This window comes from Polyodon spathula, chromosome 19, assembly GCF_017654505.1.
Source record: "Polyodon spathula isolate WHYD16114869_AA chromosome 19, ASM1765450v1, whole genome shotgun sequence".
Taxonomy (NCBI): Eukaryota; Metazoa; Chordata; class Actinopteri; order Acipenseriformes; family Polyodontidae; genus Polyodon; species Polyodon spathula.
Genome location: NC_054552.1, coordinates 30231698 through 30246722, shown reverse-complemented (window position 1 = coordinate 30246722; position 15025 = coordinate 30231698). Strand labels below are relative to the sequence as shown.

The following is a 15025-nucleotide window of genomic DNA, read 5'->3' as shown; positions in this document are numbered from 1 at the left end:
TAAGACATTTAGAAGCAGCATTGCGAAGCAGAAGGATAGCAAAAGGTTAAAACTGTATTGTCAGTCCAGTGTTATTACAACAGAGTGGCTTCCTATTTCTCAGATTCTCACAGAAGTCAGTGCATCAGCTCTTACCTCAAATGAGACATTTCCTTTAGCTGACCTTTCACTCCATGGGGCAGTAACAGATGTCACTGAATCAAGTATCCGGCTGTTCTGTTGTGTGCAAGTCAGGATTTGTCCTGGAAGTCATTTTATTGCCATTTTCATAATTTCTTTCCTTAACGCAGCAGAACAACTGAAGGTCATTTACCAGAAGCAATAAAAGAAGGATTTGCGTAGATGGGGAAAATAAAATAAAAAAAAAAAAAAAAAACATTGCTCTCTGCTGTCCTCATTACCTTGGAGCTGACAGTCACAAACCCTGGAATTCTGCGGTCACTGGTTTTGCAAGGTTGATAAAACAAACAATACGTGAGCAGGGGTAATTAAGCAGTGGGCTAAGGAAGCTACACAACAGGCGTAGGCCGCTGATATTTGAAAAACATAAAGCACTTGACTTGCGGTCTTCGGTAAATGGTGCTGCAACCCATCCTTTCTGTTATCCAAAAATTCACATGGTGTCTCTTGAAAATCTTAAAAGCTTTTTGTTTTATTTAATAACACTGTGCCTGCAGTTATTCATGCACAAAAGACTCTAATTTACCAAAATAAAGATACTTTGATGTAATTAACATAATTAGCATTTAATTAGCATTGTCAGTATAATTTTGACAGAATCATGGCAGAGAATTTAGTACAGGCATGCATTAAAACCACACGCGTGCCTTTTACATGGAGGCGGAAGTCAAACAAACACACGAGTACAGATGCTGACAGCTGTGACCTTAGCTTAGTACAGTGGCTTAAGGCAGTAGAAAGTTATAATTGTTATTCCAGTCAGGAGCCCTTTCCCTTAGCCTTTAACCACAGCCAAATATCCTCCTGACACCTCCACGCAAAACGGGCCACTGTGCTTGTGGGGGCAGCTGAGTTAGATGTTTGCTCCCATCTTTACTAGAATTTACCAAACCAACAGCAAGTTTCACAGACCCCAATTAGCACTAATCTTGAATGATCTTACCTAAAGTAACCTTAGGTAGTCCAAGATTAGTGCTAATCAGGGTCTGTGAAACCAGCAGTTATACAAAAATAAGTTACTATCAGTGACTATACAGCAGGTACTGTTTTTATTGTTGTTGTGGCATTTCGCTGCATCAGCCCATTCCAAACATGTGCAACACATTTACTTTAAACTTGATAATGCTGTTCTGTCTTGGAGTTGTATAAATACCTGTGGTATAAATAAGCTATTATACAATCATCCAAGTCACCACTCCAGCCATGTAAGCATTGTTGTAGAGTAAGATCATGTTAGAAATATCAGCATGCTCTGCACAGACGCTTTGGTAGTCATCAAGTGCGTCTAAGAGCATGCACAGAATCTCAAGGATCTCAAACCACAAGGAAAAACAAACAGCTGTGTATCCCCTAACAAACTGCTGGACAACCTCGTTCATTCTTTACATTGCAGTTCTGCTGAAAATGTACTAAAGACCCTATACACGCTATGACTACGATGTTGAACGTTTGATGCTTCATTCTCCTGCTGTTTCAGTCACTACTTTTTGGGGATTCTATGTTTAATGCCAGGTAAACTAAGTAACATTTGATAAATTCAGTCAGTGACTGAATCTATAGTTATTCCACCCAGTCACCAAAGTATATTTATAGTTGGGCTGGGCAATTTTCAAAAAGAAAACATACTTTACTTTGGCAATATCAAGATTTTAAATACTGTTTAAAAGCATAGAGCAGCACTCTGGAAGAGTCTGAACGAGCTCTAGCCTATTTTACTGCTATTCTTCTCCAGATTTTCATAGAGTTTAATTTGGTTCTTCTTTAACCTGTGTGTGAAGGAGTGTATATCAATGGGTGGAGCCTACACTCTTTAGGACCTGGGGGTGTTGAGGGAGGTTGTGTCCATCTTGGCTCTGCCACCACTGAGAAGGTTTCAGATCCAAAATGGCAGCCAGTTTCCAAACAATTGGAAACAGCTGGGAGAAATTAATCAATTGTATGTATATACTGGACTATGGATTGGTTTGTTAAAAAAAAAAAAAAAAAAAAAGACTAAAAGGTTAATCCTTTCCCTATACTTTAGATTTGCCCTTAAAGTATGTATAATTAGTGCTTGAAGAGAGCTAGGTTTTTTGTTTTGTTTTCTTCTTGATTTTCTTTATTTTTGATAATAAAAGGACAACTGTCCGTTCCAACTGCAAAAGCCTTTCTGTTGTGTTTGGTCATCCTAACAAGAATGCCTACTACATCACACTGTGGCACGAGTGGACCTTTCCCTACAGCCCCAGTGAAGTTCGGTCGCCAACAAGGGTGGCTAAGATAGATACAGTATGAAGTGATGTCACAACCCTGCTGACAGAGAAAAGAAAACAGTGAGGAGGAACATGAAGTGGAGACACACACATTAACCATTTAGCAACAAAATAAAAAATGCTAACTTTAAAAACAATCTCCTTCGTTCCCAGCTGATACAATTTATCTTGGTATTGGTAGTGAATCCAAATAATTTCAGAATCTTTATGTCAAGAAGGTGTTCTTTTAAGAAAAGTTCCGTTTCCTTTAGCCAGAACATTTACAATGGGAAAAATCTGTTTCACCACAAGGGTGTTCCCTTAGGCAGTGTTCCTATACGCAGAGACTACTGTACTTGACTATTCTGAAAATCACATCCACATGCTCCAGGTCATCCCAGTTCTGGAGAACATTCCTGTTGTGGAAGACAAAGGCTGCTCAAAAGAAGAACAGTGAGCTGTTCGACTTTAAGTTGCTTTGGCAGGAAGTAAAAGCAAAACAAAAGTGATATTTATAGAACTAGGAAATACAAATAAATGTTCCTGGAAGTCTCATTAACTTTAGGACATATTCATTCCATACTTGTGTGTGTCTGCATTCCAACAATACTCTAGTCTAATCACTTAAATGTGTTATTCTTAGGCAAGACACTTTTCTAGTCAGTGAGATGTGAGTACTCGATTGCATGCAATAGCAAAGGTTTTGCTAGACGGTCCAATTTGGTCAGCAAAAAAACAGAACGCTGCTGTTTTAGCAGGGTTTCAGAGATGCTGTATTTAAGAAGTTGTGCATGCTGCTCGTGAGTTCTCCATCAAGTCTTTTGATGGTTTCAGTAAAACAATCACTTCACTGGGCTTCAGTCCAATCCGACCTCTATTTAAGGTGTGCTACCAGCTCAGGGACTAAGTTAATTTGGTGGGTTTAGGGGTTGACTTTATCCAGCTAAGTTGCGATAAGTTGCAGCTGGATATTTTTAGAGCATTTCACCAGGGTACCAGTGTGAGCAATGATGAGCTTCATTATAACCAACCAAATGGCAATGTGGTTAGCAATAGAGCCTTCGGACTAGCAAGAAATGTTCTGTCGAGGGATGACCCTAACCCAGATGTACTTAACAAAGGGCTGCAGATAGGCTGGCTGCATGTCCAAAGGATGGAATCCATTAACTTGATTGCAAATCAAATGATTGTGGCATGCCGTATTTACATTCCAGCCCCCAAATCCTTGTCTTGCTTTCTGGTGTGAGGGGAAGTGGTTTTTATTATTTTATTTTATTTGTGTGTAACCACGTGGCAAAGTGAACAAACCGCTATTATTTTGATGAAATGAAACAAAAATATACCGTAACATTGTACCATATATGACTCTTCTCAGACATGTTGTCAAAAGAATGAAAAGATGTCCCACTTAAGGAATTTGCTTGAACATCAAATCCCTTCGGGCTATGCAATTACACCAGTCAATCTTACCTTCAAGTTAAAATCGGTCATGATCACTTTGTTTTGAACTCCTCCTGTTTGGAATTATTATATGTTTATACCACAAGAGTGGGTATATAGCTTGCGTGGGACACAACTGGAATAATAGAAGGGGAGTAACATGCTTACCAGGACAGGTTTTGAATGCGTCTTTGCTTACATTCCAATCCAGCGGTATGCTGCTGAAATTCAGCTCAAACAATATTGCAATTGATACATGATTTATAACTACTTTAAAATGTCTGAAATAATTTCACATTTCTACTGTTTTGATTTGGAATCCCATTTCCTTGCGAATAAGTTTAGTCAAGAAATGCCAGTTACTGACCTGCGAAGAGGCCATAAAAATCATGTAACTAAAATGCCCCCCCCCCCCCCAAAAAAAACCTACTTTTTATATCCTTTCTGCAGTCGCAAGGACATCCGATTGCGTACCAAAAAGAAGTTGACTGACGTCTGAAACAGTAGCAGCTGGACCAGAGTTGACATAAAATGGGCCCTTTGTCAGTCAGTGCCCAGTGAAAGGCTCATGGGAACCTGAGCCCAGCATGTACTACATCCACCCGGTTTCCTGCTGGAAGCTGCAGTCGCTTGAACTGCCCAATCTGCCCTGCCCTAGCTAATGATAATATTAATAACAATGACTAATCATTTTCCTGTGTGTTCTTCTGTATAATTACGCAGCACAACCTCCTATAACATCGGTATTACTTTCCAGTGGTATGAGCCTTAAGTGTGATAACCAATAGTATTAAATATTCTGTTTAACTCTTATTAGTGTTAGACAGCTGGGCCAGATGTATCCTTACATCAAAATGCTATTTGCTCCATTTTTTGTTTGAGTTAAAAAAAAAAAAAAAAAAAAAAAAACAGGTTTCACATAAACAGAAGTATTTTATTTTATTTTTATTTTTTTTTTACAATTGTACAAATTGCAGTTTGATGTAAAAAACTTGAACCCCCCTCTCACCCAGCACTCCTTTAACATTTTCAGGGGGAACATTTTTTACATGACCCAGTCATGAACCAGAAACACTATGATTAGAAATGAAACGTGTTACAATATGTACTGTTTAACCATTTGAACTTAAGACACATTTAACACAATAAGTATTTATTGACATGAGCACATATGTCTATAAAGTTACACAAAAATACTGAATCACATTACACTTTTACAATTCTAGACTCACTTGAAAAATCAAATAACTAAAGATTAATAGTTAAATATTTACTCCCATAGCACACTTATATATATTATAGCTGCATGAAATGTATAGCAGTGTATTAATAATAAAAGCCACATTTCATGAAGACATTGCATTATTTACAAAAGAAAAGAAAATCCCTACTAAAATTACTGATCAGTGTAAAACAGTGATCTCTCTCACACATTGTTACATGTTATGCAAACTTTCAAAGTATGTCACTTGAGCTAGGGCCGCAGCAAGAACCTAAATTACATGGGAACAAATGTTCAAAATATTTATTTCTACAAGTTTCACTCACTTGTATTAACATTATACAATCCCTCATCGATCTGATATGTATGCAAAACTATGCATCATTATTATTATTTTCACGAACATTAAGTGAATGAGGATCTCTACATTGGTTCATTTTATGCAACTCCTTATGGTAATACCTTCACACCGATGATATGTTAATGGAACAGTGGTTTGCAGCAATGCACATCGGCATTTTCTAAACAAGCCACAGCAACGAAAGAAAGACAGACTGGCTTATTTGCTCAGAGTACAAGTAAAATAAACTCTCAGTGACTCAGTTTCACTGAAACAAAACAAGACCACTCTATCAGTACCCCTTCCTCCTGGAATTAAGATTAACTCAGTTGGGGTCTCTACCCTGGGTAATTAACTCTAGTTATTAAAGAAATGTACTTATATTTTCTCTTTTGTAATATTCTGAATTTCATCCTCCTTAAGGAGTGATATACTGTATATCTAGACGTTCTCAAAACAAGCATGAATTAAATGATACAACAGCAAACTCCTCCACTGTTATTGGTGCAAAGTCCCACACCTGTTATGCAGTACAATTAATGCATTTAGACAGTCTCAGTGTGCTGTAGACTTTGAAGGTACTTGAAGCTCAGAATGAATCAAACCAAGTTGGTAGAAGTTAGTTAGATTTCCTTCTTCCCACTTACTCAGAAAAAGGAGGAAACATGCCCAGGTCAGCAAAATCTTCAATGTTGTAATTGCCCGTACCCTGTGTGGGATCCCCAGGCATAGGCAACATATCCTGCAAAACACAATACAACGATTTCAGATTAAACAGGGAATCAACTGCTCACAATTACAGGAGTGCCAAAAAATTGTCAACTCCACTCTTGCCAAAGCCCCAAAATTCCAACATCTGCACACAGTATTTTCAGTTTCTGTTTGATGTACAGAAGACAGACTGCGAAATCACAATGGTTTCATGGGTTCTGGTACGTAAGCTGCGTCCTTACCTGGAAGACCTCGGTCTGGCTCGGCTGCTGGTGTGCGTGCTGCTCGCTGCCCTGCTGGTTGTGGTGCTGGCTCTGCCACTGAGACCACACCTCAGACGGTCTGCCTTGAAACTGCCCTCCACTCTGCCCACCTTCAGCTAGGAAAAGAGTAAAGGGTCATAAACCCCAAATACACAGTGCAGCACAAGAATATCAACTGGCAGTGTGCAGAACATTCCCAGTCTGAACTTTCCCCTTTAACCAGATCACACCACATCAGCAGGGCAGGGTTTGCTTAACTTACTTCACTTAACATTCATTAAAGCCTATGCAACTATGTATGAGAGAACATCATGTTCACAAATAAATGTGAATGATGGTGCCTTCAAAGAGGTGAAGTAAAACACCTACACAAAAATAACAAGCTTTTTATTCACAAAAAAAAATAAAATAACAGGAATTAAGCTGAACAGCATACTGGTGGATATACCATCTTATCAATACTTTACAACTGAAAATGTTGCAGCTCCAGCAACCTTTAAATCGTTAATCTGCTTTGCACACACTTAACAGCACAGTATTATTGGCATAATGATTTATTACTTGTGCAGTGGTGGATTTTTAACATTGCAAAGTATGTCAAAGTAAAATCATGGGTTGATTAAAAAAAATTACGTCAAAATCTCCACACAAAAATACAACAATTCCAACTTCGTATGAATGGCAGACTATCATAACTGGAGTAGTTTCACATATCCTGTGTAAAGCACACACCCTGCATATAATGCACATGGCTGGGCAGCCTTGGGAAATACCCTTTGTTTGGCATGCCACTCTTGTATAATATGCACCTATTGTATAATGCACACTGCTTGTATAGATTCCAAAACCCCATGATATGCAACATAGAATACTGTTACCTACTGCACACCTTGTATGCAACAAGCAACCTGCATATACATAACACACAGTTCTCACAATATCTGTATAAGGGTGAACATTTTTATACAATTACAACACTATAGCAAGTGATTTAAAGACTTACTAATTTTGCATTCATTTCATTTTTTTCAAGGGGGAGAAAAAAAAAAAGTTTGAATTGAGCCTGGTTTCAACTAGGTGAAGGGTGGGAGATCGTGTGGAGGTGATGTGCTGGCAGAAAGATAACAGACACCTGCACAGCTGCTGCCAGTGCTTTTATAGGTTAGTAATGCCAAAAGGAATTAAACACATCAGATGCAACAATAAGCAAGCGACGCACTTGCTTTTTAATGGCTCTCTGTAAAGCAATTCAAAAGCAATAACGATGTCAAATTGTTTAAAACAATGTGTTTAAAAAGTGTGAAGATTCTGACAGATGTTCTGGTTCCATACTCAATCATGAGACAAGTATTCTGGTTCATGTAAAAATCATTTATATTGATATATATATATAATATATATTATATATATATATATAATATATTATATATATACTATATATATATAATATATTATATATGATATACACAACACAAATGAAAAGTCAATTGTGTACACCCCAACTCAGTATAAGGTTTCTTCCATGTAGACCCGATAGTTATAATTTTATCACAGACCTGGGTCATGTACGGTTCAGTACACTACTGTTTTCACTATTTAGAATCCTTTGTTTACATGTACTGTAGACTACAACATGTCAAATGCGAAAGCTGATCCCGAGAGGCAGTCCGTCACCAACACAGCATTCAATTAAGCACAATTTGCACAACTGTCAATTGACACATGCAAGGGTAATGTTACACAAGCAGTATCATAATTAAGGCTGATTCAAATTAAGCAATATTCCATAACTAAAAATTAAACCAGACCCAAAACCATATTGATCTATTACATTCTTTAACTGGATGGGGTGCGGTACAGTGTTTCAAAAACAGGTGACAACTCTTTCAGCATTTGCCAGCTTAAGGCTAAATACACAAGCCATTACTTGAAACCTTATCTAACATTATCATTTTTAGGTCAAACAAAACTTTTTTTTTTGGTCCACAACCAGATGAGACTCATCCATCATATGTCTATTCTACATCTGAGCCGCAGATGTTTTCAATTCCACAAAGCCGACGGGTCATAAAATGCTTGTGAGTTATCACTGTGTAAACTTCAAAACACACTTCTGCTAGCTGATGGTAAATTAAACAGCATCTTTCTGTGGAGCCCGTGTGAAAATGCAAAATAGTGGCAGCTCACCACACGCTTTGGAATCGTTCTCTACACTCACACTGCTGTTTCATAGGACACTTCAGAAGTAAATATCTGACCAATGCATTTCACAAGTTATAATGAAGGAATCAGACGTATTAATCCTATTTATTATATACAGTATTGTGGTCCTACGTCAGACCAGGTCCGACATAACAATTTTCCCTTTCCACTCCGATTTCGGACCCTATCTGACATCAAAAAGACGTAAAGCACAGGTCTAGTTGTTTTTTCTCCAGAAAAAGCAGAGAAAACCTTTCAATGGCTAAGTGAGACCGACTGGAGCCAAATGAAGCCGAAAAAAAAGGCTGTATTTGATAACACGGACATAAACAAAGGAGATAGCTTCTTCTGCATCCAGCGCTCAAAGAATATCACTAACATTTACAGAGCTTTTTGAGATGTTATAGTAATAAAATAATGAGTTGGATCGCATTATTGAGGAGTTTGGTTATAAAATGAGTGATCAGGAGAGAATTTCAGTATGCACGTCTATAAAGAGGTATGTGAAAAATACAGCAAACAGGGGGTGGGGCTTGGCTGGAGATACAGTACTGAGTGTGCTTTTGCGATTCAGTGCCTTTTCATCCTGTTTTACTCTGAAGAAATATACATCTTAAAACAGCGCGTGCAAAATAAACAGTGCATGTGAGAATAAACTGGACTGGACACGCCTGTACCTCTAGAGGGGTTTGAAGTTGAGTGGAGTTATCTTTCCTAGGCCTGTTTACAAGTCTGCAGTGTTGAAAGAGATGGGATATCCACAACAAGAGGGTGGACTGACAAAAAAGGATCAGGCGTTTAAAGATCTTCAAACAGTCCAATTTCAATGTGACATAAAAGTTAAACAGACAAAAAGGGGTCATCGTGTCTTTCCTTTTGCAAGCTGAAATGTCAGCGCTTTTTACTGGCACTGAACAACTGGAATAGTTCTGGAAATACCCGAGATTTCACACTCAGTTTCGGTAATTTTTCTCCACTTTATATTCTCTATTAGACAATTATAGCTATATATATATATATATATATATATATATATATATATATATATATATATATATATATATATATAAACACAATACAGTACCAATTATTTTTTTTGTTTTACCATTATTATTACTACTATAATTATTAAAACCAAGACAAATGCAATTAACAACAGATTGCCTGCTGCCGTGTAAAATGGAAACTGCTTGTTTAAAAGGTCAACATAACTATTACATATCCCACAGCCACCTGTAAAATAAATCATACATGTATCTTGATGATGAGGGATTGAAACCTGCAAAGAAGTAGCAGTATAGTTTCTTAACATCACACAGTCTAGACAGATGTTTCCCTCGACCACTAATCATGTTTGTATCATGATCACATCCTGTAATGAAACAAAACGTTTATTTTTTGGTTGAGAAGTCTTGTTTAAGAGGGCCTTAAATCACAGCAGACTAGTAGTAATAATATTTAGCAACAGGAGAAGAGAAAACCAATCAGAAAGCACGGCTGACTGTCGCGACTGCTTGACTTACCGAAAGCAGCGCTGCGATTGGCTAGACCTGAGTAGGCATTCCCGCTTGGGGAGGAGGTGGTGGGGCTGGACAGGGGGCTGTAAGAGGAGGGGTCTGCTGGATAGCTGTGACTCGATCCAATACCAAACGGAGATGACTGAGCCTTCCCAGACTGTGACGGGATTTGCTGAAAAAAATAAATAACTGTACAACTCGAATTCTACCGGGACCTCTTAAAATAAATCAGCTACACACATCCTTTAAAAGATGGCACTTTTAAAATCACATACAAATAATTTATAAAATTAGCAAGTATTATATTATAGTACATTGCTGTCTATTCTCCACAAAATATCATTTTTATATTTCTTCATACAGTGCAGTACTGAAGGCCCAGTCATTTTATATCAGTAACTAATCCGGAAATGAACTTACTTCTGAAAGTACTGTAGATCCAAATTTATGTGTAAATAAACTTGCAGATTCTTATCTTAAAGCTACATTTTTTATTTACTATATATTTTTATATATAACACTGTAGTCTTGTTTTATTTATTTATTTATTTACCTACCTGTCCAGAAAAAGGAGGCCGATTCCCAGTCCAGGGAACCTGAGCTGGGTTCAGCTGTCGAGAAATCTGTGCCAAGTTCTGTCCAGCTGAAGATGCTGACTGAATATCATTGACTCCTGGTACATGTATTACAGAGGAACTGAAAGATATTGCAGTATCTATTAACAATCCTCCAGGATGATACCAGTCAAAGCAGAGCCACACACAATCAGAAAGTGTACATGAAATTAGAGTGAAACTGTATCCTGCTACATTGAAAATGCTAAACTGTCAATGAACAGCTACAAAAACCCCTTTTTAGTACATCACATAATCATTCAAAGGGACACTTAGCATGCATCTGAATTAACTTTAGCCAGGAAAATAAACGGTGCAAATGTGGTGTGATTTTATGCATTTGCTCAGTACATGATTTGTGTAATGAATCATCAGAAATGAAGAAGACTCTGTAAATCGTGGAAATTTTCTTTAAAGTTCACGGCAGTGTCACGGATAAAGTACTTTGCGAAACTATTTTATACATTATGTGTACAAAAAAATCAACAAAGTTATTCAAGCACTTTACAATAGCTTGTGAAACGGTGTTGTAATTAACAGCCTGTAGGTAAAGCGTATCTGCAAGGACAGTTTTCAGTTCTAGTACATCAGATGCATGTTCACCATTTAGGTCTTGCAAAACAAATACAATGTGTAACTCATACTGATCTTGGGCATCAGTCGACTCATCAGTGACAAGCAACCAGACTGTTATACCAATTCCATAATCTCCTGTTTGTGATACTTGGCAACTTTAGGTAAGTATCTCAGCTGGGCTGATGAAGGAATCGCTCTGTCATTTGCTACACTCAGTCTGAAGAATTTACATAACTTTTGGTTGTCACATTTTTTAAGAGGGGTATTTGCGCAAACAAATGCTTCTCTCAGGTCAAAATTGAATGTGTTTCACGCTACATGGCTTTCAGCGGAACACGGTTCACCGTTTTTTGTTTCTTTGCAAGTAAAGCAGTCTCAGTACTGCTCTGGATTTCCGCCCTTATCTTTTTGGTGAATACTTGAATCTAAATGCCTGTCAACAGCCGATTCTCGGTAGTGATCTACAGTAACATTGCAGGACGTACAGAACAGCTTACCTCCATCGCTGTGTAAAACTCCTTCTGGATACTGCTTTACATGGGTTACTGCAGACACATTATTTGCCCTTTTAGAGATCATTTTCTTGTTTACACCGTAGTATTTTAATTTCCAACCTATACTGCAATCACACGGACTGTACAGTTTCATTAATGTGTTTTTTTTGTATGAAATACAAATAACAAATATGAAATGATTTATTTTTATTTCTTACGAACACTGTAAAAGAAAATCACAGTAATGGGCTAATTTCACGATTTCCATGCAGCCCGTGAAATTGCGATTTACACAGGGCCTTGGAGATGAAGCAAGAAAAATCCTCCCACAATTAAGTCAAAACTTGCCTAAAAACTATTTCCTATTTATTTTTACATCCTGATTAGGGTAGACCACATCTTTCTCAATACTTTTTTTTTTTCCAAAATGTTTTTTTGTTTCAAAATTTAAGTCATTTTAAATATTAACCATATGCCACTAAATTTCACAACTCAGAACACTAACATTGCAAGTTAAAATCTACAGGAAAGAAAGAAAGGTGTTTTTTTTTTTTGTTGTTGTTTTTTTTTTTTTTTTTAAATCTGGCCTTGCTAAGGGTGTTAGATTCACACTTGTGGAGAACAAACAATACTTAAGTCAAACCCGCATACCTGAAACTCTTCCCTGAGTGACCTGGCTGGAACGGGCTGCCTTGAGAATAAAGCTGCTGGGTCCCTCCGGCTGAAGACGAAGCCATCATTTTTTTGTCAGCTGCTGAAATAAATTGCATTTTTAATGAAACACCCCCCCCCGTGAAGACACTTTTAATAACAATAATAATAATAATAATAATAATAATAATAATAATAATAATAATAATAGAGATAGACTCATCTCAAACAAAACAGAAAACTTTTTATTAACTTGATTATATATTTAGTCCATTCGCTGGAGTGAGAAAAAAAAAGCATACCGAATAGAAATTGCTTCACCCTATTTCACCAGAGACTGAAGGAATGACAATAGAGATCTCCAAATGTTATCCCTGATAAGGCTCTCTGAATACTAACCAGACCTAAGAAGTACTTGCCAGCTGACCTGCACACATTTGTCACTTTTCGCTTCTACACTAACTTTGGAAATCTGAGTTACAGTAAACAGCAGCAATATCTGCCACCCTCTGTTTCTTAATAGTCACAACTGACTGACTGCAAAACAGATCTGCGTTTTGGCATTAGAAAACACAATGCACTCCCAACAGCTGTTTTGTAGCCAACAGTTATATAAAAATATTTTAATAGGCAGATGATTGAAAATTTCAATTGTGCAAATCATGTGCAAAAAAAACCCCACTAAATCACAACAAGACTGTTTAACTTACTAGCTGCAATCCCAGAGTACATATCAGCAAAGCGAGGGTCCCTTTCCTGGGGAAACATGCTCTCTGCCTTGTCGACTGGCTTGCCTGCTTCGTGGACACCAGCAGTAACATTAGGAACAGGCACCTGTTGCAATTAGTAAGGAAGCATGAGATGCTTTTGATAGGAGCGTATTAAAGTGACTGGGGTGATTTAACCTCTACTGCTTTACCATTACGAAGTGGAATCTGATGCCATCGACAGCCACAGAGACAGATGATTTTTTTTAAGAGGCTGACAGAGATCATTCAAAGCTAGTTTTTACAGCTGAAGCTGTCAAAGTATTACCTGAGACAGGTCATACGACGGGAGACCATCTCTCTGATGAACTTCAAGCTCTGCTTGCTGTTGTTGCTGAAGCTGCCTAAAAACAAAAAGGGCTGGCATAAGATTGATTTAGATTTTTAAAAAAAATAGTAATGACTACAGTGTTTAATGGTCGTTAGTGAAGATTACAGGGGGAAAAAAAAATGACAGTCAAATTATTTTCTTGGATAACAGATTGAATACAGAAAATTGCAGCCATGTCACCAAATATCTTTTAGCACGATCCAGGCTGTTTTGTTCTAAACCTTTGCTTTACGCAGGCAGCGTTCTAGCCTTAAGGAACACTAAGACATGCCCAATTCATGCCAGGCTCTCACATTTTTGTACATTGCATGTTTTAAAAGAGACACACTGTGCCTTTGGTAAGAAGCACACACTGCCCCGAGACCAACACTGCCTTAGCTCCCGTTCAGCTACACTGGACCTGATCCACTACTCCCACAGCAGTGTTTTGTAAGTCATTGTGTATTTCTTTAGCAACAAAAGTACTTCTTACTGGCTCTTGTGCCCAGATTAAAGAAAGTTTATTTTCTAAGAGACCCGATTCTTTAATTAACAGACATACATCCCAGAAGGCTTCCACACAGCAATATATCTGATGGAAACTGACTTGTGCATCTCAAAATACAAAAGGCAAGTGGCAATGACAGAAAAGTTCCTGCGAAAATGTTACTGTATTGGTAACAAAAATAACCCGACCTCTGCTTAGCACGTTCCTGCCACATCCTATAAAAATCTGTCAAATGACCAAGGTAAGTAACTACAATCAATCGAACCTACCAGCTCACAAGGACCACTTCAAAGAAAAATGTCACATAAAATAAAACAATTTGAACAGCTGCAATTACTCCAAAGCCCCATTAATGTCAAACGCTCACAAAAAGTCTCCTAAAGAGACACACAACCTGTTACTCTGCCAAACTCGAAAACAAGGAATTAATTTCAGACTAAATCCAAAGCTTCCTAGAAATGTACTTTTCTTCATGTTGAGAGTCTTCAATACGTTACTGGCTGGATCGTCACTTTCAGTTGACGTCATTAATGATTGAGAGAGGCTGTGAAAATGGAACTGAAGCACCATAAAGGTGGCAAATGCAAAAACGTGTTCAAAACCATTAAAGCCAAACAATTCATCATTACAGCATGCAATGATCTCAAAACAGCTGAAACCGTGCAACAGATGCAGAAGGTTTATTATGTTTTATAGTTGGAACATAACTGACCTTTGAAAAGGGACACAAGTTCAGGGTAGATTACACCATTGATCACATTTCTATTTTGTTTTTGTTGTAGAAAATTTTTTTTTTTATTCTGCTTAATTGGTCCAAGTAAGAGATTTTGTGTATTTAATTTATTTTTTACAGCCAAGTCAAATACTAGCAGTCATGCAGAACTTGTTGCATTTAGTCTGAACTGATTAAACCAAAGTTTGTTACTTGTATCTACAGCACACAGCCTGAGTGAATGCTCAGTTAAGAGCAGTCACAGTTCTTGCTACTCAAGAAGCAAT

The 15025-nt window shown here is 37.6% G+C and overlaps 1 protein-coding gene across 5 annotated transcripts in view; it reads right to left on the bottom strand.

Annotated features, from left to right (window-relative positions):
- Positions 1 to 4780: 4780 nt before the first annotated feature.
- arnt2 (aryl-hydrocarbon receptor nuclear translocator 2) overlaps positions 4781 to 15025 on the bottom strand; it is a 43664-nt gene continuing 33419 nt past the window's right edge. For 3 of the 5 annotated variants that reach the window (XM_041218218.1, XM_041218219.1, XM_041218221.1), the window contains 7 exons: positions 13477 to 13552; positions 13152 to 13275; positions 12442 to 12544; positions 10664 to 10802; positions 10113 to 10278; positions 6367 to 6503; positions 4781 to 6155 (listed from right to left, as the gene is read on the bottom strand). In XM_041218218.1, coding sequence (XP_041074152.1) covers positions 6057 to 6155; positions 6367 to 6503; positions 10113 to 10278; positions 10664 to 10802; positions 12442 to 12544; positions 13152 to 13275; positions 13477 to 13552 — 844 coding nt within the window. In that variant the 3' untranslated portion in view covers positions 4781 to 6056. The remainder of the gene's footprint in view (positions 6156 to 6366; positions 6504 to 10112; positions 10279 to 10663; positions 10803 to 12441; positions 12545 to 13151; positions 13276 to 13476; positions 13553 to 15025) is intronic. The other 2 variants (XM_041218220.1, XM_041218222.1) reach the window with 1 other exon arrangement.